The sequence below is a fragment of the Stegastes partitus genome, unplaced genomic scaffold (genome assembly GCF_000690725.1).
Source record: "Stegastes partitus isolate 25-593 unplaced genomic scaffold, Stegastes_partitus-1.0.2 Scaffold671, whole genome shotgun sequence".
NCBI lineage: Eukaryota > Metazoa > Chordata > Actinopteri > Pomacentridae > Stegastes > Stegastes partitus.
In genome coordinates, this window is record NW_007578402.1 from 127,173 (window position 1) to 153,601 (window position 26,429).

The 26,429-nt window shown below is 41.9% G+C and overlaps 1 protein-coding gene across 1 annotated transcript in view; it reads left to right on the top strand.

Annotated features, from left to right (window-relative positions):
* The window catches only part of sh3kbp1 (SH3-domain kinase binding protein 1), a 60,350-nt gene extending 34,069 nt beyond the window's left edge, over positions 1-26,281 (top strand). The window contains exons 4-19 of the mRNA XM_008290400.1: positions 2,712-2,818; positions 4,093-4,231; positions 4,383-4,459; positions 7,336-7,425; positions 14,640-14,709; positions 15,942-16,036; positions 16,111-16,206; positions 16,313-16,364; positions 16,461-16,532; positions 19,490-19,625; positions 19,725-19,795; positions 19,911-20,017; positions 20,926-21,063; positions 21,575-21,786; positions 21,869-21,932; positions 22,725-26,281. Of these exons, the coding sequence (XP_008288622.1) occupies positions 2,712-2,818; positions 4,093-4,231; positions 4,383-4,459; positions 7,336-7,425; positions 14,640-14,709; positions 15,942-16,036; positions 16,111-16,206; positions 16,313-16,364; positions 16,461-16,532; positions 19,490-19,625; positions 19,725-19,795; positions 19,911-20,017; positions 20,926-21,063; positions 21,575-21,786; positions 21,869-21,932; positions 22,725-22,763 (1,565 nt within the window). The 3' untranslated portion in view covers positions 22,764-26,281. The remainder of the gene's footprint in view (positions 1-2,711; positions 2,819-4,092; positions 4,232-4,382; positions 4,460-7,335; positions 7,426-14,639; positions 14,710-15,941; positions 16,037-16,110; positions 16,207-16,312; positions 16,365-16,460; positions 16,533-19,489; positions 19,626-19,724; positions 19,796-19,910; positions 20,018-20,925; positions 21,064-21,574; positions 21,787-21,868; positions 21,933-22,724) is intronic.
* Positions 26,282-26,429: the final 148 nt, after the last annotated feature.

Genomic DNA, 26,429 nt, shown 5'->3' on the forward strand with positions numbered 1-26,429 from the left:
CAGTCTCCGGGCTCGGCCGTCGCCGGCCACCAGTCTCCGGCCCCGGTCTCGGTCGTTTCCGGCCCCCAGTCGACGGCTCCCAGTCTCTCGGCAGTCTCCGGCCCTGGGCTCGGTCGTGTCCGGCCCCCAGTCTCCGGCCCCTCAGTCTCCGGCCCCTCAGTCTCGGCGGTCTCCGGCCCCCCAGTCTCCGGCCCCGGGCTCGGCCGTCTCCGGCCGCCAGTCTCCGGCCCCGGGCTCGGCCGTCTCCGGCCCCCAGCCTCCGGCCCCCATTCTCCGTCTCCGGCCCCCAGTCTACGGCCCCCAGTCTCCGGGCTCGGCCGTCGCCGGCCACCAGTCTCCGGCCCCGGTCTCGGTCGTTTCCGGCCCCCAGTCGCCGGCTCCCAGTCTCTCGGCAGTCTCCGGCCCTGGGCTCGGCCGTCCCCGGCCCAAAGTCTCCGTCCCCAGTGTCGGCCGTCTCCGGCCCACAGTCTCCGGCCACGGGCTCGGCCGTCGCCGGTCCCCAGTCTACGGCCCCCAGTTTCCGGCTCCCAGTCTCCGGCCCCGGGCTAAGTCGTTTCCGGCCACCAGTCTCCGGGATCGGTCGTTTCCCGCCCCCAGTCTCCGGCTCCCAGTCTCTCGCCCCGGGCTCGGCCGTCTCCGGCCCCCATTCTCCGGTCGCGAGCTCGGCCGTCCCCGGCCCCCAGTCTCCGTCCCTGGGCTCGGCCGTCTCCGGCCCCTCAGTCTCCGGGTTCTCAGTCTCGGCCGTCTCCGGCCCANCTCCGGCCCCTCAGTCTCCGGGTTCTCAGTCTCGGCCGTCTCCGGCCCACAGTCTCCGGCCCCGGGCTCGGCCGTCCCCGGCCCCCAGTCTCCGTCCCTGGGCTCGGCCGTGTCCGGCCCCCAGTCTCCGGCCCCTCAGTCTCCGGGCTCTCAGTCTCGGCGGTCTCCGGCCCCCCAGTCTCCGGCCCCTCAGTCTCCGGCCCCGGGCTCGGCCGTCTCCGGCCCCCAGTGTCCGGCCCTGGGCGCGGCTGTCCCCGGCCCCCAGTCTCCGGCCCGTATTCTCCGGCTCCGGGCTCGGCCGTCTCCGGCTCCCAGTCTCCGACTCCGGGCTCGGCCGTCGCCGGCCCCCAGTCTCCGTACCCCAGTCTCCGGCCACCAGTCTCTGGGATCGGTCGTTTCCGCCCCCCAGTTTCCGGCCACCAGTCTCCGGGCTCGGCCATCTCCGGCCCCCAGTCTCCGGCCACCAGTCTCCGGCCCCCAGTCTCCGGCTCCCAGTCTCCCGCCCCGCGCTCGGCCGTCTCCGGGCCCCAGTCTCCGGCCGTCTCCGGCCACCAGTCTCCGACTGCAAGGAGACATAGAACACCGATAAAGGGATGCAAAGCAGCACGCAGAAAAATGCAAAATAACCCCCAAGAAATGCAAAACAAGTGCAGAGTTGCAACACAACGATGCAAAACAACCGTAAAGAGATGAAAAGTGGCCACATAGTAACATGAAATGACCTAAAAGAGCTGCAAAACAGCTACAAAGAGATGAAAAGTGAGGAGAAAGAGACGTAAAACAAACACAGAGATAGAAAATACATGCAAAAGATCGCAAAGAGACATAAAATGCCCACAAGGAGTTGTTAAAACGACCACTTAAACATGAAAAATGACTAAAACCAGACAGAACACAACCACAGAGAGGTACTAAATGATTGCAAAGGCACTTAAAACAACCACAAAGTCATACAAAAAGATGACAAAAATGACTGCAGTGAGTTAAAAACCACAAACAGATGTGAAACGAACACAAAGAGACAAAAAACAACTGCTACAAGATGCAAAACAAACACAGGGATGCAAAACAACTACAAAGAGTCACAATACGGCAAGAGAGAAATACAACATGATTGCAAGGAGGCATTTAACACCTGCAAAGGGATGCAAAGCAGCACCCAGAAAAATGCAAAAGAACCACCAAGAAATGCAAAACAAGCACAGAGTTGCAACACAGTGATGCAGAACGACCGTAAAGAGATATAAAGTGATCACAAAGAGACATAAGACGCCCACAAGGAGTTGTTATAACGACCGCAAAAACATGAAAAAGGACTAAAACCAGACAGAAAACAACCACAGAGAGGAACTAAATGATTGCAAAATGATGACAAAAGTTACTGCAGTGAGTGAAAAACCACAAAATGACAGAACAATTACAACAAAATGACCATTTAGAAGTGCAAGCTGATCACAGAAATGCAAAAACTGCTACAGAAACACAAAGTGATCTCAAAGATGCACAAAATGACCACCAGGGCTTTTAACTTAACACACTTGCAGACATACTTTATAGACGTGTCTCCTCCATTCAACATCAGGGTCCATTAAACTCGCCCCTGCACATACTGTACATACCTAAAAACGAAAGGTGAAGCGCAGTGCCACCTGGTGGAGTAAAGAGGAAGTGCAGGGTCATGTCTTAGTGCTCCAGCTGGTGTGGGATGAGTCAGGAGTAATGAGGAGGCTAATGAGTGTAAGACAAACAACTGCAAGGCCAGTTGGGAAGCTGTCTGGTTAGATGTCCTCTGACGGAAAGCTCAAAGGTCAACATGTCAAACGTCAGCCGTGAAGGTTTTATTAAATGATTACAGAACACCTGCTCGCTCGCTGTGAGGACTGGATTATATGCAGGAGTGTGTGAGCTCACCGTGTCACATGTAAGCTCAAGATATATGTGTGTGTGTGTCGCAGGAGACCAAATCCGCAAACGGAGATGTAAGGCTGCGTTCAGCTACGTGCCTCAGCATGAAGACGAGCTGGAGCTGAAAATAGGCGACGTCATTGAGGTCATAGCAGAGGTAAGACAGATTTCCCTCCGTTTTAAACCGGTGAGCAAAAAGTCATCCCAAAATAACACAAACACGGCTGTGAGATGTGGCAGCTGCTTTATGACGACATGAAAGTTCAACCTGAGCATCACATAGTAGAGGTAGATGTTAGCTGACTGCATCTTCTCACTTTGGCTGCACATGGACCAATGTTTCCTGTAAATAAATCATATATATTCACTTTCATTTAGATGTTTTGCTTACAAAGGCAAAATATGAGATGAAAAAACAGCTTTTAATGTTGTGTTTGTTTTTATTGAAAACATAAGAATCACTTAATTATAAAAAAGTCAAGATTATGACATAAAAACTCAAAAATCAAGATTTTTTATTTTTTTAAACTTGTTAGATAAAATATGAAAATTAAAGGATGTACATATTTTACTATAATATAAAAAATTATCACCACAAAATCGAACTAATATTTTTCTGATAAGACGTAAAAATGATATGTTTACCTTCTCATATGTATTTATTTATTGACATAAAAACTACAATTAAAACATTCTCAGTTATGAGCAAAACAAAATCCTTTAAAAAAAATTATAAACACAACTAATTTAAATATTTTTAATTGAATAATTTTGCCATGAATACTTGATTTTGACCAGAATTGGTGCATTTTTTGTAAAAAGAAAAAACAAACAAAAAAACCAAAATCAAATAAAATGAAATAAACCTAAATCATGAAGTATATTTTTTTATTTGTTTTGTTTAGTTATATTTAAGTTAAGAGTTTGTTTATGTTTTTTTTTTGCTAAATATAACAAATTATGACATGGAAACACTCATATTTTTTTGGGCTAAAAATAAAAAAATATGAAAGATGCTGACTTTCTCATATTTGAGATTTCATGAGATTAAAAAAAAAGAAGGTAAATAATTGCAAACAGAAAGATATGAAGTAGATTTATGTGATACAAAGTTAACATTATGACAACATCTAAAGTATGAGATTAAAAGTTAAAAATGCTGTGTTTTCAGGTGAAAAACAGCTAATTTTGTGCCTTAGTGCCAAAATTACTTTACTTTAACCTCAGCTAGAGTGTGTTTCTCTTAGTTTGTTCTTCCTTCGTATTTCTGATGCTGGTTGCTTCCATACTGGCAAAATAAACATCAATAAATAGCAGCGGTGAAGCTTTTTAAAAAATCTGTGGACGCCATTCTTGTGGTTTTCTGTTGTTTGTACAGCTGAATCTATGGTTGTGTTACCGTGTCTGTGTTGTGTGTCTGTATGCGTCCAGGTGGAGGAGGGCTGGTGGGAGGGAGTTCTTAATGGGAAGACTGGAATGTTTCCCTCCAACTTCACCAAAGAGATTCAGATCGACTCGGAGACGCCGTCGTTGGACACCTCGCAGGAGGAACTCCGCAGCGGCCGCAACAGTGAGTCTCAGCCAATCAGACGGCGGGAAAACGCCACCATGATATACAAAAAAATCTGAAACAACTCGCTCTCATTACGAATTGTATAGATTTCTACGAGTGTTTCGGCGTTCTGCTGAGTCTAAAGTGAGTGTTTTTTGTGTTTGTGTAGATAAGGACAGTCCAGGCAGTGAAAGCGATGGAACGGACACTCGCTCGGAAACAGGGTCAGAAATCCAGCCCAAGAAGGTAATTCATCAGATGTGTTTATTGGGTGCTAAATGTATCCTCTAGGTGTCCATTAGTCTCCTTCACATTCCTCTGCAGTCGTGTTTAATGAACCTTTGAGGGCAAAACTGTGTCATCAGACCCTCAGTGGCATCAACATGACAGTTTTATTACCCCCTTAAGAAAAAAAACCAGCCCTCCGAAGCTAAAATCACTACTTTATTACAAAATGAATGCCAATCTTTGTCATTTTTAAACAAAAATGCCTCAAATTTAGCTTCACCAGCTTCTCAGATGTAAAAGTTGACTATTTTCCCAGATTTTAATGGTGTTAAAAGTCACATTTTATTTGATTTCTTTCTTTACATGTGGCGAGACAAACATTTTTATAGCCCTCTGCACATATTTAATGTAGGGAGTGCCTTCAGAAGTTTCTTCTATTGCTGTCTTGCTCTGCGTTATAGTGAAAATACGGCTTCTAATTTTAAAAATGAAGTAAAGTCAGAGCTTCGGGCAGTAATGATGGGATTATTCTGCTATTTTACTACATTTTAAACCCTAAACAATGTAGGGGAAAGAGAGAGAAAGGCAGCAATACTTTGGTTATTTTTAAGGCTTAAGCTGTACAAGTGGCTTCACTGGTTAATTCAAGTTAATTCTGAATGTGGACCTTTGTTGGTTTTATTCATTTTATCCTCAAGAACAAACAGCTGAAAGTTCTTTGTGATCAACAGAATGCAGATGTTGCTTTTACAGTAAGAATCACGACCAATTACACATTTTTGAATATTTTAGTTTTTTAACAGAAATAAAAAAAATGTAATGTGTTTTTAAATTTTTTGCTGCACCAAAAGTGTACCGGACTGTGACTGTCAGGATTTATAGCGTGGATGTTGTTGTCCCTACTAAACAATCAGTCACATCTGGTGAAAATGATTAGTGTTCTTTTTCTCGTTAACGTGTCTATATGGTGTTTTGCAAACCGCCGATGACAGAAACTTCCTTCATACACAACAGCCCACATGAACTAATCCTGTCAGCTTGCAGGGTTTAGCTTTCTGTCTTCCTCCTGATACAATGAGGGACTTTAGAGAATTGCCAGATAATGACAGTAATTGTTTGTTGCAGTAGCAGCACCGTGCCTGTGGTTTTCTGCATTTTTTTACTTGACAATTTCAAATCAGTTTTATTTACACAGTGACGATTCACAACATCCGTCATCGCAAGGTGAAGACCCTAAAAAGTTGTGCAGAGAAAGCCAACACATCCAAAGTTTGCCAATAAAGTAAAAAATTCTATTTTACCAAGAAGGAAAATCTTCTGGGCGACCATCTGCCTTGACTGGTCGGGTTTAGGGTAAAGGGTAGAGAGAGAGAGAGAGAGAGAGAAGAGGATAGCAGATGGAAAACTGACAAACAACGCATAAGAAAACAACAGACAGTTTGAAGATTGGTGGAGGTGATAACTGCAGAACATTTATAGCTCCACATCCAGAGATAGCTGAAGAGAGGACACAACTCAAACTGTGGTAGCATTGGAAGTCCCCCAGCAGCTTAGACCTGTAGCTGCATAACTAACTATAAGATTCATCAAATTGTAAAGTTTAAGCCTCCTCTTCCTCCTGAGTTGGTGTCACAGGAGAAGCACCTGATAGCTGAAGGTTGAGCCTCCCACTCTGACTCCTCCACACTACTTTCACTACAATAATAAACCTCAAGACAAAGAAGCTGCAGAACAAGCTGCACTTTGTGGACAGAAATGGAGTAAAACTGGGCCTTTTCTTTTTTTTTTTTTAACATACTAAGACAGCAAATTGTGTTTTCTATGCAATGTTTCAGGCCATCTTCAGACAAGAATGATCCCACCAAAAGTCTGAGAGTCTCTTACAGCCGTCCAAATTTATTCATACCCTCCTGTTAAAGAAGAAAAAAAAAACTGAAATAAATTAAAATTGACAAAAGTATTAATTAATAAAAATTCAGTGGACATCACGACTGCTTTTGAATTGTGGTTCAACTGAAATATTTTAAAAAATAACTCTCAATCAGCACCTGTTGACAGGTATTCTGGCTCACTGCTCACCAGCAAAGTGCTCTAATTTGACAGTTTTTTTTGTTTTTTTTTAAATTATTCTTTTCACCGAAAATTGCAAAGCAATGTCTTGTTTCACTAAATTATAATTAAACAAATTTTTATTTATTATTACTTTTTTCCAGTTTCTAGTTATGTGAGTGACTATTGTGAATTTTGTCTATTCTTTAATGGAAGGGTGGGAATTCATTTGAGGACGACTGTAAGTATTCAGAATGAGTTATTAGCTGGAGCTGACCCTGTGAACCTCAGTGCTTCCAGATTTGACTGACAAAGTAGATGAAACCGAGCTAGCAGTGATTCATGTCCAGTCAATAACAATCCAGGGAGAAATGTAAGCTGTGCATTTAGCCATATTTTGGCAACAACATGAGGAGTACACTGCAAAAAAGGTGATATAAATATAAGATATAAACACTAAATTTGAAAAGAAAATGACTTAAAACTAGTGAAACTATCTGTCCATGTAAATTTTACTTGATAAGAAATCTTGAAATAATATTTTTAATGCTCAATTTAAGATTGTACTGTAAAATCAAGGACAAAAAACGAGTAAATAACTTTTAAAACAAGCCAAATTATCTAAAAAATTAAATTTTAAATCTTGGTAAGTCCCAGATTATTTGCAGTGTAGGAGGTAAACATGCAGCAGTGGTGACTCTGGTTTAGGCTAGCGTCTTATACAAACAAGAAATTAAGCTACATACTTAACAGGGTGATGTTTTAAGCCTGTTTGAGTGGATTTTTCCTTTAAAAAAGAAAGAATCACGCTACATGCCACTTTGCCTCTTTGATCCACCCTTTAGGTTCGAGGTTTTGGCTTCGGTGACATCTTCAAAGACCAGCCCATCAAGCTCAGGCCTCGCTCCATGGACGTGGACTCAGAGGGGGACAAAGTGAGTCAAACACACCCGGAAGACATTGCATTGACTCACATTATCTCCCTGGAGACGGAAACCGAGCAGTCAACAACAACATGTAGTGATTTCCTCTATGGGGACTTGAGTCTCCACAAGTGTCCCCAGAACATGAATAATTCACACACACACACACTCACACACACACACACACACACACTCTTTCTTTCCTTCTCTGTGCATTTTTTGATACTGTGATCACGGTATTGTGAGCAGCGAGGGAAGGAAGCCTCCAGCCGTGGCTCCTCCTCTTCCTCTGTTTCAGTTTTACAGTACAGGAAGCGGTTTTATGTTCACGCACACACACAAAGACACACATCCTGCAGGGATCCGACATGCAAAGCAGAAGTGAGAGAGAGAGACGGAGGGAGGGAGGGAGGGAGAGGAGGGAGAGGAGGGGAGGTAATACAGCTTTTCACTGACGTCCACACACTCACATATTCTGCTGCCGCCTCGCTGATGCAGCAAAGCTCCGTCTGAGTTTCAGCTGGCAGCACACGGGAGAGGACGGTAGGGTCAAGTTTTCTCTGCTGCTTTTGCCTCCTTTTCATTTCGGCTTCTTTGCTTCTTTTCTTTTGCTGGAAATTAGGTTTCCGAGTGCGTGAGTGTTTGAGGGGTGGTGGTTGTGATTTTGGGTAGCAGGTTGCTTTTTATTTAACAAAGAGTTCCTATTTAAAATGCAGAAAACGCCATTTTAGGACACAGGTTTGAGGGGCAGTGCTGTCTGATATGTTGGCATTATGACAGGCAAGTTTGGTGGTTTATGAAATTTACAAAGGAGCTACTGAGAAGGACTGAAGCAGGCTGAAGCAAGCAATTTAAATATTTGATGTGAGCTGGTAATAGTCAAAATACCATCTCAGGTGCTGTTTTTAACCACCATCGATGCATTTTTTGATCTTCCTGTTTAAGTTTGTGGCGTTAAAGGGTAAATTCACCCATTTTCTTACTCATTGTGGTTTCCTGTGGTGCAGATTTTCTCATCTGTGTCACCCAAATCTTTAGATCTTTATCTGAAAAGTGCCAAAAGTCACCAGAAATGCGGTTTAGGGCTCTTTTGATATCCAAAATTTATCAAAAAGTATTTCATGTTTCCTCCAAAATCATTAAAAAAGCTCCTGAAAGCACATTTTTACCATCAAGAAACCTAACAGTATTTTTCTTATTTTTTTTCCTGCTTCCTGCATGAAATATCAGTAAAGTCTGAGTTCACCGAACTCTCACGTCACCTTCTGAGTAGACTACCAGCCCTAAAGCGAAACCACGACACTTCCGAAACGCCGCTAAATGTCAGATGCAGCAGTGCACAACAAGTGGAGATATAGAAAATAAAGTAAAAAGAAAAAAAAGGCATAAACCTGCATTTAAAGAGAGTGTTTAAAAGCCTGTCCTGGTTGTCAAAAGCCTCCTGTAGCTCCTGAGTGCGTCTGAAGGATGTTTGTCTGCCTGTCCTGCTGAGTGGGAGGCTGTTATGCTGCTTTATGGTGAGACGAGACTCTCTCTGCTCCCTAATGAGGCTCCGGAGGAGGTGACAGGAGAGCTTCTACCATCCGGCTGAGTCACACGGAGCCACGTCGGCTTTATATCCCAAGTGGAGGGTCGGACGCTGGCACATGGGCTTCGCTGCACATGGCGACTGAACACCAGCTTAAGGCTGAGAGTCTGAAAGTATTCACCTTTGATTTCAGCAAAAAGAGAAGTGTTTCCTTGGAGAGAAAAAAAAAAAAAGTTTGCGGTGACTCAGAGTCACTCAGGCTTGAGGTCAGCTGAGTAGTACAGTTAAAAAAGGAGTAATTTCATGAGGAGAACTGACTCATTATCCACCTCGATTAGGGACGCGCAACTCGTGATGAAGAACTCATGAAAACATGCTGAATAAATTCATAAAAACGTGGAGGTTTTGCTCGTTTCAAGTGTCTGTCAGCAGAAAATAAGCATTGGATATGGAGAGTAGTCATAGATTTATTACAAAAGGAGGTGGCTGAAGGGTGCACGGCGATGCAGTACGCTGGTTTTGTACTTCAGCCTCTGAGCTCAATGAGTTTGCGGTGAAATAACGGAAGTTTCATTTTAATAGCCCTGCATTAATATAGAAAGAGCTGTGTGAGAGATGTGGCCTTGTTAACACATAGAATCGAAATTGCGAATGTTTATTGTTCCATTTCATGCATGGAAGAGCTCCGACGTGGCTCAGATATTATTATGAGTTTAGATGCTGTGGAGACAACGAACCAACAGACTTCAGCTGTAATCTATTGGCTAAAAACTATGTAGAGTCCTGAATTGCAAAAGATTTCCGCAATGCTGACCTCCTACACTCTGGCCTCGGTGTTAAAAGGTGGCATCTTCTGCTAAATGTGACGCTGCTTCCTTGTAAACGGTTCAGGCAAATCATACAAACATACAAGAAACATGTCTTTATATTTGCTTACATGCTGCCTGGAGAAGCAAACTTCCAGCCTCTGATAAAAAGACCCCTTTTGATGTCTGTACTGGAGTAAAGAAGCCACAGCTTGCAGGCGCCTAGCTTAGCATAGGTTTGCATAGCATGAAGAGCAAGCCAGGCCATTATCCAGCATGTAGAACCACAGCCTGTTTTTGTTTAAAGTTCAGTTTTTGTCCGGATTAAACAAAGAAAAACGTGTTAATTCGTGATCTTTAGCCTGAGACGGCGCCGGTTTAGAGGTTCGCACCTGTCTCCTCTGACTCACTGGACGTAGGCTGCAGATGTAAGTCTGCGTTTCACATGGCATTTTCATCTTCTTCTCTTATCTGCATGTTGGCGTTTTCAAAATCCCCTTCGCTACGTGAAACAACAACAACCACCTTCTGGCAGCAACCTGTAATAAAAAAGTTTTTTCAGTTTGGATCATGCAGTTGGACAGTCCTGCTAATGTTTTAAATTAACCATTTTTAACCAATAACCATAACCAAATGTTCCAACCAAACAATTCCACCTGACACCATTTTGAGGGAACAAGGCCCTGCATCCCGGGCTTGGCTTGGCCCAGTCGTGATTAGCTTGAACATATCCAAACAAGACAGAACAATATTTTTATTTCCTCTGTAGTGTAATGATAAAGTGCAGCCAGAACATTCTGTACTGCAGAATGACCTGAAGTTGCAAGTTTACCTGTTTCATGCTAAGCTAAGCTAATTGGCTCACTCGCTGTAGCTTCATATTCACAATAAAGACATGAGAGTGGTCTTTTTAACCACTTATCATGTTGTCCTTTTACACAACTGTTAATTACTTGGGTTTGCGTTTATGAAAGTAGAAACCACAACCCAATCTGAAAGCATCACCTTCCTCAGGTAGGTGACGTTTGCTTTCCTTGCAGACTCTTGTGACACAATGCATCGTGTGTCCTCTTGTCTGACTTTTCTGCCGCTGTTTGCGCCTCGCTCTGCAGGTGGAGGAGCTGGATTTACAGTAAATGCAGCTTGAAGGTCACTGGAGCATCACATAGCATCTAAACTGTAGCGCATGTTTGTAATATTTCCTTACTGGAAGGGCTAGCTTTTGCATTACATGGTCAGTTTGGTGGTTTTATTGAAATGTGGAAACCTGTGCCTCTTTGTTGCTCTGTAGAGGTCTGGCTGTGGCTAATTAATGAGTTTGTTGTGGTTTGCATGTATTTGTGTTGAAATATGACTAGAATCAAAGCTGCAAGCACCGACGGTCAGGTCCTCGCCTTACAATTGTCGGCCGTCCTGCACATTGGGGTGTGGCACAAACAAGCTCCGGGTGGGACTCTGATCTGGCATGTCGAGTTTTGGACAGATGGGAGCACATACATGCCAGTTACACAGCATGTACCGTTATATGGCATTTCACTGAAATTCCTTGGGTTGCCATTTTGACGACATCAGACTTTTGCGGAGCGTTTCAATAACTTTTATCACCATGTCCTGTAGTTAGCACTGGCCAAATTTCAGGTGTGTACAACATTCCCTCTAGGAGGAGATTTTGAAAATGGCCAAAAATGAAGGACAGTCGCCAAAATTCTGGCCGTTTTTCCAAAATGGCGGACTTCCTGTTGGATGTAGGATGTGGACACCCCAGACTTTTTTGTGTGTCCTGACGTGTTACATGTGCCTACTAAATTTTGTAGGTGTAGGCCAAACAGGACTCCGTGGAAATGTTCTAGGAGGCGCTGTTTTTGCCATTGACATGTCCAGTTCCTTTCAAATGATTGATTTTTCACCAGTCCTGATGTGTGGACAAAATTTAGTTCTTAAGCATGTTTAAATGGTCTGTACTTACATCGCGCCTTTTTCAACCTTAGCAGTACCTAAGGTGCTTTACAAGGTGTTTCTCATTCACCCATTCACACACCAATGGCGACAGAGCTGCCATGCAAGGCGCTAATCTGCCTTTGGGAGCAGCTTGGGTTTCAGTGTCTTGCCCAAGGACACTTCGACATGTGGGGGGGACCGGGAATCGAACCACCAACCTTGCCATCAGTGGACAACCTGCTCTACCACCTGAGCCACAACTGCCCCAGACCCTTAAAATCGCATTTGTTTTCGGCAAAAAAGAAAGTATAATCGTCACAGTGGGTCCAATAATGTGCTGCTGCTGTATGTAGAAGGTTGGATGGGTTAAACTATAGGAGTTGTATCTTTCGTAGAGTCCTTCTATAGTGATGTAAACCTGCTCAAACTGGAGCTGAGACTTGACATTTTATTGTACCTCGTATTTTATCTTGAATTTAATGCCCAGATTGTTTGCAATGTAGTATAAAGAAAGCTGGATGGGTTTGTGTGTGTGTAGAGTTGTATTTCTGCAACAAGAAACCACATGTGCCATGGATTTTAATAATTCCAGTGTGTTGGCAGCAGTCAAAAGCAAGGTCGTGTGAGGTTTTTCCAGCACTGACGCAGTTTTATTTTTAAAACTGTCACAGCCGTGTCACCGCTGGCCTTCAGAGAGTCCCACTGCTGCTTCCCTGCTGGCCCCAGTTAGCCCTACGATAGCTGGACATGCAGCCGTCTCCGGGACGCTGTAATGATGTCTCCATGGCTGTGGCTCCACGTGGGTCTCATTAGGGAGGGAGTGGAGAGAGACGGGGAGGGAGGGCAGGGGTGTGGTTTCTCCCGGGCCGAACAGAACAGACCTTGTGTGTGTGTGTGTGTGTGTGTGTGTTTCGGACAGACTGGAGAGTGTGCGAATGTGTGCGAGTGTGTTTTCCTGTGGAAGAGCCACCCTGGTTCCACAAACACCGCCGAGGGATCCACTCCAGCCGGGAAACAACGGGCGCTTTAACAGCTCACCCACACGCTGCAGCACACACCCACCTCATCGGCAACTTGTTTTTGTGCTAAATCTGATCTCAGCCTCTCTTATTAGCTGCTCGCATTATTCACAGGAGAAAAGGGATTGTTTCAATTTATTGTTCACTTTGGTTTTTCAGCGTTTTACCTGTCCTTTTTTTGAATTTTTGTTCATTTTTCCACTGTTTTGTTTGCCTCGTTCTGATCTTTTCTTTGATTTTTAATATGCAATGTATTGTTGAAGCATATTATCAGCTTTGATCAAGTAGGAAATATGCCAGATGTTAAAGATACGCCTTTATTTATCCCACAGCAGGGACAGTTGTAATGTCACAGCAGCAAACATCTATTAGAAAACATCTACCGTAATTATTATATTACGAGTGCACCTGAATATAAGCCACACCCACTAACTTTTAAAAGAAAGAAAGTGTTGTACATATATAGGCCGCACTTGTCTATAAGCTGCAGGTGTCCACGTTGTAACACGAGATATTTACACAGAAAGATTTTTTAAACTTTTGATTAAATACGTACCGGTAACATACACAAATACATACCATAAATGTTTTGTTTTTTTTTCTGAACAGTGCCTGTAACATGGCTGGTTAAAAAAAATAAAAAATACAGTCGCCTACCAGGAATAGTCATTGATCGCTATCTTCATCTTCCTCCTGCACACTAAAACCACTAAAGTCTTCCTCAGTGTCGGAATTGAACAGCCTCAAAATTACTTCGTCACACACTTCCTCAGTCTCTCTCAATGTCACTTTCATCTCAAGGCAAATTCGTAAAAATCCATAAATTAGCTGCATCATTGTTTAAGCCGCAGTGTTCAAAGCATGTGAAAGAAGTAGCGGCTTATAGTCTGGAATTTACGGTAAATAAACAAGAAAAAAAGTACTGTGGATGTTGCATAAATCGTTTGCTCAGTTATTGCACAGGATTGTTCTGTATGTAGGAAACACTGATATTGCACATATTGTTCTATATGTAGGGAAACAGATAATATTCTACCGTGACTTTTTAAATGTACACAATATTAATACATTCATACCATGCAGGTTTGAATGCCTTGATGTCTTTTGTCTCCTGGTAATCACGTGACCACACCTCAGATTTATTCACGTTTATCTGCTGTCCTTGTTTATAAAACTACATCTAAACCAGTCCAGACTAGTAAAGGATCTGAGTACTTCTGCTGCTAGTTTCTTTTCCTGTTTTCTCGAGAACCACAAACACTATTTTAAGCCAATCAAGCAAAAAGTTTTTGTCTTTTCAGTCCAAAAAAAGAAGTAAAGCCTCACAGAGACACTAGACGTTTTTCATTACGAGTATTATTATCATTAGCTTTCAGTGACAATAAAACTCACGTGTGTTTAATTAGTACAAACAGCTAAATAGGTGCATGGATTCCAGACAGCAGTGTCGCAGCCTGGTGAGCACCAGATGTTGATATGGACTGACTATATGACTGTGCTCGTGCATGGCTGGATGGACTATATCCCTGTAAGAGTGCATTTTATCTTGATTGTCTTCTGATTGTAGCTGAATGCAGACCAACCATAAGCAAAGATAATAGACTGAAATGTTCAAACAACACAGTTATTTAAGTGTTCTACAACGATTTTACTAATAAGACAAAAGACAACAGAAGTAAATCACTAAAATATATCTTTAAAAAAAGCCCATTTAACCAGTAGAAATGAACAAACACATGTGCTCTCTCCATCTCCTCACCGACTGCAGCTAAATCAAATCAGGTCACTACACTCTCCAGAGAGGTTGATGGTACAATAAGCACAGGAAGTCCCAAACCACATCAGCTTAGCAAAAAAATAAAATAAATAAGTTATGTGCTGTGCGTGGGCAGACACCTGAAACTGAAAGTTTTCTGTCTCCTGCCCGTCACTCAGGTCAACGAGGGGAAACCGGCGAGCGCTGCAGCTGAAAGCATGAAGACTGAACCCGACGGCAAAACCAAAGGTGAGACTCTGAGGCTCTGCTGCAGAAAAAACAAAAACCCAGCTCGTAAACAGCTACACGAGAAACAGCAGCTCTGGGAGTATTAGCTTTAATCTACTGGTCATGATTTCCTTCCTTTCTAATGCGGGTTTCCTTTCATTCTAATACAGTATTGTTTCTTATCGCAGCATCAGAACGTTGCTGCTTTGAAAAGGCGTTCTTGATGTTCAGGTTCATGAGAAATGGAAAACACTGGAGAGGACAAACGAGGAGATTTTTCTAGATTAAAAAATGTGAATTTTATCAGTTCTTCCCATAATTAGTGACCACAACGCTAGTAATGGGAATGTGTCACGAGGGAGTGATTTAATGAGCTTTTATATTTGTTATTTATAATATTAGTGACATTTCTGATCTGCTGATTCAGATATGCAAACACTGCTTTATTCAAATTGCTTCAAGTTATTGGATCCTGAATAAACGCTCCTTCATCTTGCCTGTACTGCAGCAAAATGACAATAAACCTGATTTGATTTATTATATTTATTATTACAGTTGAAACTGCACAACATCACATGAACATAAAGTGCCTCATCTGCAGTCATATTTATATTTAGTGTTTTTATATCAATGTTATATTTATCTTATTGTTTGATTTTCTGTGTTTTATGTTTTAATATATTCATTTTTTTATGTGCCAAAAGGAGTAACACTGCAAATTTCTTTGTACGCAGAGCTTACAATGAAATTGAAGGCTTTCTGAATTATGATTTTAAATTATTAACAGTGCCATATCTCATTCTGTCCCTTCAGACACCACTTTGGGGATCAGTATTTTTATTTTTTTTATATTTATCATTTTATTTTAAAGAAAAAATCCACATATTCAGCAGCCATTATTGTGAAAAATATGCAAAAAATCTGATTAAAAATAAAAAATTATGCAGAAGTTTGTGCAAAAATGTATTCATTTTCTAGTATTTAGATTCCCCCCCCACAAATTAAATCTTTCTTTAGTTTTACTTCACTTTTGGGACTTTTCTCTTTGTTTTTAGTCACTTTTTGTCGTGGAATGTTTTCTGAGCTTATTGTAAGATGCTTGTGATCACGCTGAGGTGTCGCCTTTTTGCAAATCTGTTCAAACCTCTCTTTAAACTTTAGATTCGCGCCTCTACAGTCTCTTATTTCTCTCTTTTGAGCTGCGGTTTTGTACATCGGGGGGTTTGTCTGACTCTGTTTTGTTGGACTGTCAGGACGGGAGCAGTGCAAAGTCCTCTTTCCGTACGAAGCACAAAATGAAGACGAGCTGTCGATCAAAGAGGGGGAGATCATCAACATCATCACCAAGGTGAGCGCGTCTGCTTCGTGTAGGTTTTCGTCTTTTGCACTAAACGCACTGATCAAATGCTTTTCTGTCTCCAGGAGTGTGCCGACGCCGGCTGGTGGATGGGGGAGATCGGAGGAAGGCAAGGCGTCTTCCCAGATAACTTTGTCAAGCTGCTAGAAGTCGAGAAAGAGGTGACTGCTGCATCTCTGCACACACACATGCAAGAAGTGTTTACGTTGGTGTTTGGAGACGTTCTCAAAGCGGTTTCAGTGACATTTCTGCATCTCTTTTTTTCAGAGACCAAAGAAACCACCTCCTCCCAGCGCACCGTCGGCAAAACACACCACAGGTAACGGCTCGCGTCACGTCTGTGTTTGTAGGTCGTGTGAGAAAAAGAGAGGCTAGTCGAGTCAAAAAATAGAAACCTGTGAACTCTGACCTGTAGACAAAAAGCCAGAGCTCAAGAAGGTTCCTCCCGAGCGGCCTGAACATCTTCCCCAGAGAGACCAGGATCGAGGTAAAAGTCCGCTTCGGCTCTGCTCGGCCTCTCTCGACTTTTCTGCTGATCTGTTCAGCTGGCAGAGGACAGATCACCCACTAACACGCTTAGTAAGGACACAATAATCATAACCCAGCTTTAAATCTGCTCTGTTCCTGCGCAGGACGAAGGCAGACAATACAGCAGGTTTCTGTCAAGGGCAGATGTTGAAACACGAGCAGAAGGAACACGACTTGCGACATCTTTCTTCTCCTTTGTTGGGCTAAATAACAGAGCTTTGATTGAAGTGCATCGACTTCAGTGGCCCAGCAGGAAGCTACAGGCGCTGCGGTTTTAATCTCGACGAACGCTGGTACCACCGTTACTGCTGGTGCAAGACAGGCGCTTGCAGTCGTCTCCACAATGGCCTCTTTATATCACAGTAGCACAAAGCAAGTCGCTTTTTTCTTGTGGTTGCCATTAAGGAAATCAAACAAAGGTTTAGAAGAAAAACAAACAGAAAGTAAAAGCAAAAAGAGAGACTAAAAAAAAAAGACGATATAAAATTAAACTATAGGCTTTCGAGGTAAGTTTTGATAAATCATGAGTTTAAAAAGGTCCAAAATGGTGTCATACATAAATATAATAAAGTGAAATCGAGGATTTTAAATGCACAGCAATTATCTATAAATGAACCACACATCCGCTGCAATCTCAGTGAGTCAGAAAGCGCTCATGTTAATTAGAGTTTCTACCAATTAATCCACTTTTCTAAAGCGTCTGAGCTGCAGTTTTATTTATAACAAGTCGCATTTGCGGAAATGCTGATTGTCGTCAGTAAAACTGGCTTCCACAGAAATAATCCTCATCCTGGGACGCATCCACTGAAAAATAAGTTTATTCTTTTCAAAGTTTAATAAGGGACACGGCTCGTGGTTGGTTCATAGCATTATGGTAGATTGAAAAACTTAAACAATGATATAAGAATATATGAATTCACTGTTTGCTGGTTAGATTGTCCATGCAGAGTTTGACACCAGAAGGCTGTTTGTTCAGTCACCTGTTGAAGGATGAAAGTTTCACAGTCAAGTTAGTTTCAAAGCGGATAGACTGGGAGGATGATGGCAAAACAACAATATTCTGTCTCCTTCATCTTTGCAAGTTCTCTAAAATTCTGTCATTTGCACCTTAAAAACAAGCAGTAATGTGGTGGTAAATACTGCTGCATCAGAAATATTCAGGGAAGCATGAGTCCGCCCCCTGTCCAGCACTACGCATGAAAACCTGAACATGATCTTCCATCCTGCTGAAGTCTCAACTGTGCAACAGCAGGTTCTTCATCTTCAATTCATAGCCTGATAAATACAATCCGACGCCTCCAGTGGCAGCTTCACTTCACTGTAAAGACGCAACGTAATCAGAATCAGAATCAGCTTTAATGGCCAAGTACGTACACAACATACAAGGAATTTGGTTTCGGCTGTTAGTGTCGCCCTTGGAATTTGCACGAATGATAGAAATAGTAAAATTAAAAAATAAAATAAAGTAAAATAACTAAAGAAAGAAAAGAATAAAATACAATAAATATTAATAAAAAATAAAACAAGATAATAAGACAAAATTAATACAAGAATTTACACATCTAGTAGAAAAAGGTATATGTACATTAGTGCAATTAATTTGTTAGTTAGCTCTCTGATTGGCTGTAGGTGTGACCCCATGTGAGATGAACGGAATAAATAGGATGTAAAGAAACAGACTTTGGGAGGTGAAAGCTGCACTGTAAAGAATAACATGGTGAATAACATGTCACACAGATGTGTTTAAAAGAGACTAGATAAGCACGATTTGGGAATACTTGCAAATATTTTGGATGCCAATCAAGCATCTTAATCCCATAAACTACCGGCCTCCTTCCCTCCTCTTATTTTAGTTTCGCCACTTATGTATTTCGCACAAGAGAAGTTCGATCACAGAGTTCGAATGTGAATTATTTATACTAAGAAATCTTCAGTTTTTGCCGACTTCAAAGACTCCCTTCTCTGTTCTCGTATCACCTCCAGGTTTTCTGAAACTTTCACGAGAAACTTCAGGAGGTTTTCTTTTTGACGTGCGGAGCTATTTTAGTGACGGTCTGTCGTTTTAGATGGTTTCACTCCAGAAGAGTGGGGGAGTCAGAAAAGTTAAAACAAGTTTGAACATCTGCGGTTCAAAATGCAAAACATTTAGAGGATTTTCCAGCAACAGGGGAAAAGACGAATGCTGCTTTTAAGAATTTTTTTCAAACTAATAATGTGAACTTTTTAGTTGAAAAACCACAAGAGAGACAAGTTTGAGGAAGATTAAATGTACGGGGATCTTTCATTTTTATACATTTACTGTTCAAAATAAAATAAAATAAAAAAACTACAAGGTCATGAATTTGAAGTCCATGTTGCTTTAAAGAATTTCTAAGTAATTAAATTAACTTTTTCTTGTGTAAAAACCACAAGAGACTCAATTTAGAGGAACATTAAATGTCTAAACGCAGACCCGAGGGGACCTTTAATCTTTCAAAACAAGTCTAAATCCACCACTGGGGTGAGATCACTCCTCTGGTTTGATGAAACATGAAGCAGCATTCAGGATTTTCTCGCCTTTGATGTTTAAAAGCAGACAAACTGGCAGACTGTATTACTCGCCTCGTGTTTCAATAAAAAAATCTAATCTCTCCTAAATACTGCTGCCACCACCTTGACGTCTGATCTTCTTAATCCTCTTTGTGATCCATGCCTCACTTTTTTCCTTTTTTTCCCTGCAGCCCTCAGCATCTTTAGACCTTTTCTCTTCATCTCTTTACTCTTTTAAAGGTCACATTTAGTTTATTTTTTGCTGCTGCAGCTCCGCTTCTTTCTCTTGGCCTCCTGTGTTTGAGTCGCCCCTCTGCATGTGTGTTCCGTGTTGTTGTGTTTCTGTTTGGTTGTATGATGTATTTGTGTGTATGTACCTGTGTGTAGGCGAGGAGGTGAAGGTCGGAGACATCCCCAAGCCCTCCCTCCCAACTCTCCTTCCCAAGAAACCCCTCCCCCCAAAGTCGAGCTCCTCCTCTTCCTCCCAACCCCCGCGGCGTCCCGAGAGACCGCCCACACTAGCGTCAGTACACACACACAACAAACACACACATATTCCCGAAAACACACGTTTCCCTGAGCGCATCGAGCCTAATGTATGTTGTATGGTTTACCTGCTCAGGTGTGAAAGCCCCAAGTCTGAGGGTGGGGCTTCGACACCAGATTCTGCCCCTGACAGGTCACATGACACCGGTGAGTCTGACAAACAGGAGCATCGACCAATGAGATGCTGTGTCAGAGCGCTGTCTCTTGTTTTTACGCGAGTGTGAAACGTGTGTGGTTTTTTTTCTTGTATGTTTCTGTGCAGACGTGGACCTGGATGCAGTTGTCTCGTCTACAGAGAAGCTGAGTCATCCGACGGTGTCGCGGCCCAGAGTCACAGACCGCCGACCTCGCTCGCAGATCATCACACCGGTGAGTGTGTTTGCAGTAAACCTGTCTGGAAGGTTCATAAAACTGTGCATCTCCTCAGAAAGGAAATTAAATGATCTATATTGCCCCCTGGTGGCTGGTTATGGTGTAGGTCATAAACCCTGCCCACGCTCTGCTGTTGATGCCAACATTTTAGTATCAAAGCAGCAGTTTGACGTTTTGAAATGTGCTTTATTTCAATCTCTTGTGGAGATTCTGATCAAATCGCACCCTCGTATCAGTCAGACACCATGTCTTTGACAGATTAAATGAGCAGAATATAACATTTTAACTTTCTACAGGCTTCAATGACACATTTGAAGAAGTCAATCCTGTATACAGAATTATTTAAGAGCTGAAAAAATGATAAAAAAAAATTATACAATCAGATTAAGTTTTACTTTTTATGATCACATAGAAACTATAGGAGCACACATGTTCAGAGGTTGTGCTGGAAAAACATAACAGTTACTTGCTTATATCTGAGAATAATGAGTTTGTAATTTTTTTTATATGGTTGGGATCACTGGCAGCAGGAAAAGGAAACTAATGACCCCAGTAATTAAACATGGGCTTTTTTACTGTACTGCATTAATTTAACAGCTTTAGTGACTTTACAAAATCAAGATTTTGCAAGAAAAATATCTAAAATGTTTGCAAAAGTTTATGCTTTTTAGACTGACGTAGAATGTATGCAAGTGGAGTTTAAACAAACGCTGTTAAACACTTTTAATTGCTTATTTTTGGAGGTGCTTGTAGGCACTTTTTACCTTTTGGAGAGAACTATGTTTGTTTTTAATGGTTAGTAATCAGTGAAAACCTTCAGTTTGGTTGGATGTTTTGTTTATCCGGGGAGACTGCATAAATAGGACCAGCAAGGTCACTTCTAACCACATTTCTCTGTTTTTCAGTCTTCTTTGTCCGGTACCGACCTGGACTTGCCTATAGTGGAGGAAAGGAAGGAGAAGGACCGAGGGAAGGACGAGCATGAGTCCGTCCCCACCAGATCTGTAGACGTTTCTGTGAGGAAAGGAGTTCCCACCATCCCTGTACGACCTACATTCACTATTCATGTCATCCAGCAGAGAGCGCCAGACTACACGGGTTCATGCTTCTGAGCCAAGTTAAAGCTGTTGGATGTCAGAGAGTGTTAACAGATAACAAAACGACAATTAATGTTTAGAGTTGTGTGAATAAGTTTGTGTATTTCAGGCTGAATGCAAGGAAAAAACTTAATGCCTGGAAAGTTGCCAAACAATCTCCAGGTCCACAATGTTCGGATGTATCACACCAGTTGACTGAACACAGAGAACTTTGCCTGAAATTACAGACTTTTGCTGCTTCTGTAGCAAAGTGCTTCAAAATAAGACAAAAAGTTCATCCTGAGCTTAAAACAAGAGCTGATAAAACATTACCACTGTGTTTTTTACTCCTTTTGTGTCATTTTTGCTGTAATTTTCCTGTTTAGATTCATTAAACAAGCAAAATACTAGATTGGATTTTGCATATGAGTGGACAACATGATAATAAATGCTTCACATGTGTGTTTTTGTGTGTTAGGCACATGACAGTAAAGCACCACTGCCCGCCAAGCCCTCTGTCCTGGCACCACCACACGCCAGCCACCGCCCCACCTCCCCGTCTTCCTCATCGGGTCTGAGCCCCTCCCCCGAGCTCCGGCACTCGCCGCTGACCCCCCCAACGCTGGAGGAACTCAGGAACCAGCTGAGAGACCTGAGGGCCTCCATAGACCTGCTGAAGAGCCAGCACAGGTAAGAGCAGGCTTTATACGCCCACATGGAGCGTAGCTTTGTGTAGTGTGCATACTGAACTGTTTGTGTTGATTTATTTCAGGCAGGAAATGAAGCAGTTGGCCAGCGCGCTGGATGAGGAGAAGAAGATTCGTCTTAGTTTACAGGTGAGACCATAAAGGAGTGAAGAGAGCAGAGGTGTGTTTAGGGAATAACCCAAAGTAAATCAAAGCAGGTTCACAAACTAACGACAACGAGTGGAAACCCTGGTTAAAAACAAAAACCTTAATAATGTAAGAATAGTTTTGTATACTTCAAAATGCTAATACTAATGATACTTAATGTGATATTTTCACATTTTACTTCACTGTTATGTCATTCGTGCAGGAATACTTTTACTCTGTACAGCATCAGTTTGTTCTAAGTATAGAAGAGCTCTGCAATGTCATTGTTTCCTCCTCATGGAATAATCTGTGTCATATAAATAGAATCTTTGCACTATCAGTAATGTAATATCAGTGCTTTTCCACTTGAGGATGAATCTGCAAAACCAAATTTTCTTAATATAGAATGACCCTGTGCTGTGTTGTCAGTTTCCACACACACACAGGATATCTAAATTTGTACATACTGATAATTCTACACAATATAAACAGTGCTCACTTATATTTATTGTTTATTTTTAATTTTGCTACTGATATCTCTACATTTTTGCACCATCCCCTTTGCAGCTATAACAATGCAACTTTCCCCACTGCATAATGTGACTTAGCTTAGCTTAACTTGCTATGTTAAGGCACCATTAGGTTGCACTTAAGTACATCATTTTTTTACTTCTTCTTACTTTGCTAAAAATATATTTGATTCCAACTGTAGGAAAGCTAATATTACATATTACCATATTCATATTTGTGTGTGTACAGTATATCAGCTGACAGTGTGTCCGTGTTGTTCCACAGATGGAAGTAGAGCACATAAAGAAGAACCTGTCCAAATGAAGCATCCTTAACGTCACGCTCTGATCACCACATTGGAGGCCATCATTTGAAAACATTCTCACTGTTGGCCGAGACACTTTAGCCAAAACAAAAGTTTGTGCCAAACGATCATCACGATCAGCAACAGTTCAGCACCATGGAGTCAGCCACCTTCCCCCTCCCCCCCGACGCCGCCTTATCCTGTGTTTACGTCTTTATTTTTTTCTTCTAACGAGGCTTCTCTGTTCAGTTTACTGCTTTCTTTTCGGAGCTTGCTGTGCCACCGGTACTGACTGACCACGGCCCGTCGCTACGCGTCGCCACGGTGACAGAACGATGACACAGAGCCGTGGCTGCAGCGGCGACCTCACTGGTACTTTATGTTTCTGAGTGTGAAGGAAACTTTGACCCACGTAGCCCGGTCGGTTCAGACGACCTCTGTGCTGTTCTGCGTCCACTCTGCGGCCTTCGCCTCTTAACTGTGTGTGAGCGTGTGTGTGTGTTTGTTTCCATCCATGTGGGGACTGTAGGTGTAGACCTTCATCATAGCGACATTTTTATAAAAACGCATTAACCGCTCTGGCACTGCAGGAACTTTCCCAGAGACTAAGGCTTTGTTCAGACGGCAAATCAGACTGCCTGTAGTCATTTAATTGGATTGGTATGTCCAGATTTTACCAACTTATCTGCATGGGTTGCTACAGCATAGGCAACACTAACTACGTATGCTGGTGATGCATTGGATCCTTCCGATGCCAACAGACAGTTTATTTCGGTGTCTGTCTACAAACTTTTCTTCTTCATGTTGGCCTCCACAGTGGGTAGCTAGTAGCAGCACTGACTCAACACCTCAATTACTTTGGATTTGAGTGCGTTGTTCTGTGTCACATTTTAAGTGACACAAAAAACACTATGAAGTGGTGAAGAACGTCCGCACCCAGACACATCTGTAGAAATTTGATTGGAATCATATTTCAAACCAATTCAAGTGTAATTTGATATGTAAAAATCACATTTCCTTTTGTTTTAATGCTGACCTGACTTTCTAAAATCCACCTGGGTATGCTAAAAAAAACAAAACAAGGTGGAAGAACCTGGTTTCCACCGAAGGAGTTGGTGGCGAAATGAACATCTAGGAAGATAGTTTTACCCCGTAAAAAAAGTCACTGCTTCAGTAGGTTGTAATCTCTTCAGGTTCTGGAAAGTTACTCTGATATTTGTTCGTCATGCTTTCACACTTTGTGGAGCTACAGAAGACATTGTATGACAAAGGGACAAACAACAAAGTCCAGGCCTTGTTAAGCACTTTTTTGCGTTGTCATGCTCAGAAACAGTAAAACATCTGTTGCTTTTTAGAAAATGTTCCCAGTCTTTATGGGACGTTAGATTGCAGTTGAAAAAAAGAAGATGAAGGAAACTTTAGTTCCTTGGAAAGTTCCTGTGCATTGTGGTGTTAATGCAACTATAGCTGTGACATTAGTTGGATCCTCACTTCTTCAGCAGGATTAGAGGGGACATATTATGCACATTTCCTGGTTGATATTAATATAATGGGGCTCTACTTGCACATCTTAACATCATTTACAGTTAAAGAAACTCTCCTATTTATCTCATAGTGCCCCTTTTGAGCTTCTTTCATCAAGAGCCCCCCTCCCGATGAAAGAACAATGATAGTCTGATTTCATTTCAGTTTGTCATTCTTTGCTGAAGATGTCAACTTCCATTTGTGAAAAGTTAGTGGACTACACTAACAACCCACTTAGCAATGAACGCTACGAAACGAATAGCTGTTTGTGAGCTGTGATGTCACTTTTATGAGGAAATAGAGATAACATTGCAAATGAACTATTGCAGGGAGCCTTTTTATATACATTCCCTTCAAGCTTTGTATATCTTCTTATGTATAATATCGACTTCTGTCATCGTAGCGGTATATAAATGACCTGAAAACAACGTAAAGCATGATATGTCCCCTTTGAGGTTATAATCCGGGTTGAGGATAAAGATTGCGATCAGAAGTCTAACTGTGCTCGATGTTTCTATGGTACACTGCAGGCGGGTGATTCTGAAGCATCAGCCATTTTTGGAAGCACTAGTATTGGAACGTACTGTTTTCCCCGAACCTTGGAAACGACCTCTCAGTGTTTTTAATCTGCAGTCAGATGTCACACCAGTGGGGAGGCTAAACTTGCAAGCACATCTTGATTCCCCTTAACAACTTTCTAAAAAAAATTGTCGACATGATAAGTACTGACACTTAAGGTGCTACTTAAAGAAGTGGAAGTACATCAAGGGAAAAACATGTCAGCCACAGTTTGTCTTAGCTTAGCATAAAGACTGGAAACAATGGCATTGCTGTGTGCAGTGCTACCGAGTTAACGCACAATGTTTGTTTATTCTGTATAAAGCATAACAATTACAATTTGGGGTTTTACAATATGACTTTAGCACATGATACCCTTTACGGATTAAACAAACAGGACGGACTGTGAGGTCTAAAAGTTATATAAGCACAGAATAAGCACAGAAAATCTCATAAATTTGACTTACAATCAGATAATTCAGAAAAATCAGTGTGTTTTGAATCATATGATGATGATTCTTAGGCAAGTTCTGAAGTGTTTCAAGTCCTACCCCATTAGTCTTTTGTAAATGATTTAATAATTACAAAGTTAGGATCTTATAATTATCTTTTAGTAAAACTTCTGATGAAGTCATGTTTTTATTTTTGTGAATGAAATGCATTTGCAACTTTTGGACAGAGCCAGGCTAGCTGTTCTCCTTGGTTTCCAGTCTTTAAGCTAAGCTAAGCTAACTATCTCCTGGCTCCAGCTTCCTTTTCCTGTTCAGACATGAGATCTGCTCATGTAACTCTTCATGAAAGCAAAAAAAGAAAAAGAAGCACATTTCCACTGATGGCAAATTATTTCTTTAACAAAACTGAAACTACCTTGTGATATGTGACTGCAAATTAACATTTTATCTGAGGAAAAGCATATGTCTCTCTGCACAAACACACTTGTATGATGTTTATCAAGTCAATGCCTTCTGTACGACGACCTTATTATTCTATCTGTATTTGCTTTTTGCACTTTTGCTCCACGACTCCGTAAAGCTAACAGTTGTGCTGGCCGCATCACGATCCTACAAATCAAACCGACATCCACGTGCAGGTGATTCAGGACAGGGTTTCGAGGAATGTAGTCAACGGAAGGTCCTCACAGGTAAAAGGAAGATTAAAATGTGAGTGTGCATGTGTGTGTATGTGTGGCAGCATGTACGGCTGTTTGCCTCCCTTCCTTATATGTGCACAGAATCTATGGCAACCCGTCACTGTGGCCTTCCTGTTTTTGATTCCAGATCTTTGTTTCTTTTCTTTTTCTTTTTCTTTTTTCTTGCTGTCTTTCGTACGACAACGAGAAAACTGCTACAACTGAGGCTACAAGTTGTTTTCTTGACTTGGTCCTTTCTCTCCAGGATAGTGATAAATATATATACTTTTATATTTCAGTGTAATAAAGATGCTATTATGTACTGTATGTGTGCAGAGTTTGTTGCTCTACGGAGGAGCGTTTTAATCCATGCTGTGACTTTTTATTACTGTTTATTGAAAGGGCTGCTGCTCCTGTGTGATTAACTGTTCGAAGGTCAACTAGAATCCTTGTGAACAAAAAGAGAAGTCCTAAT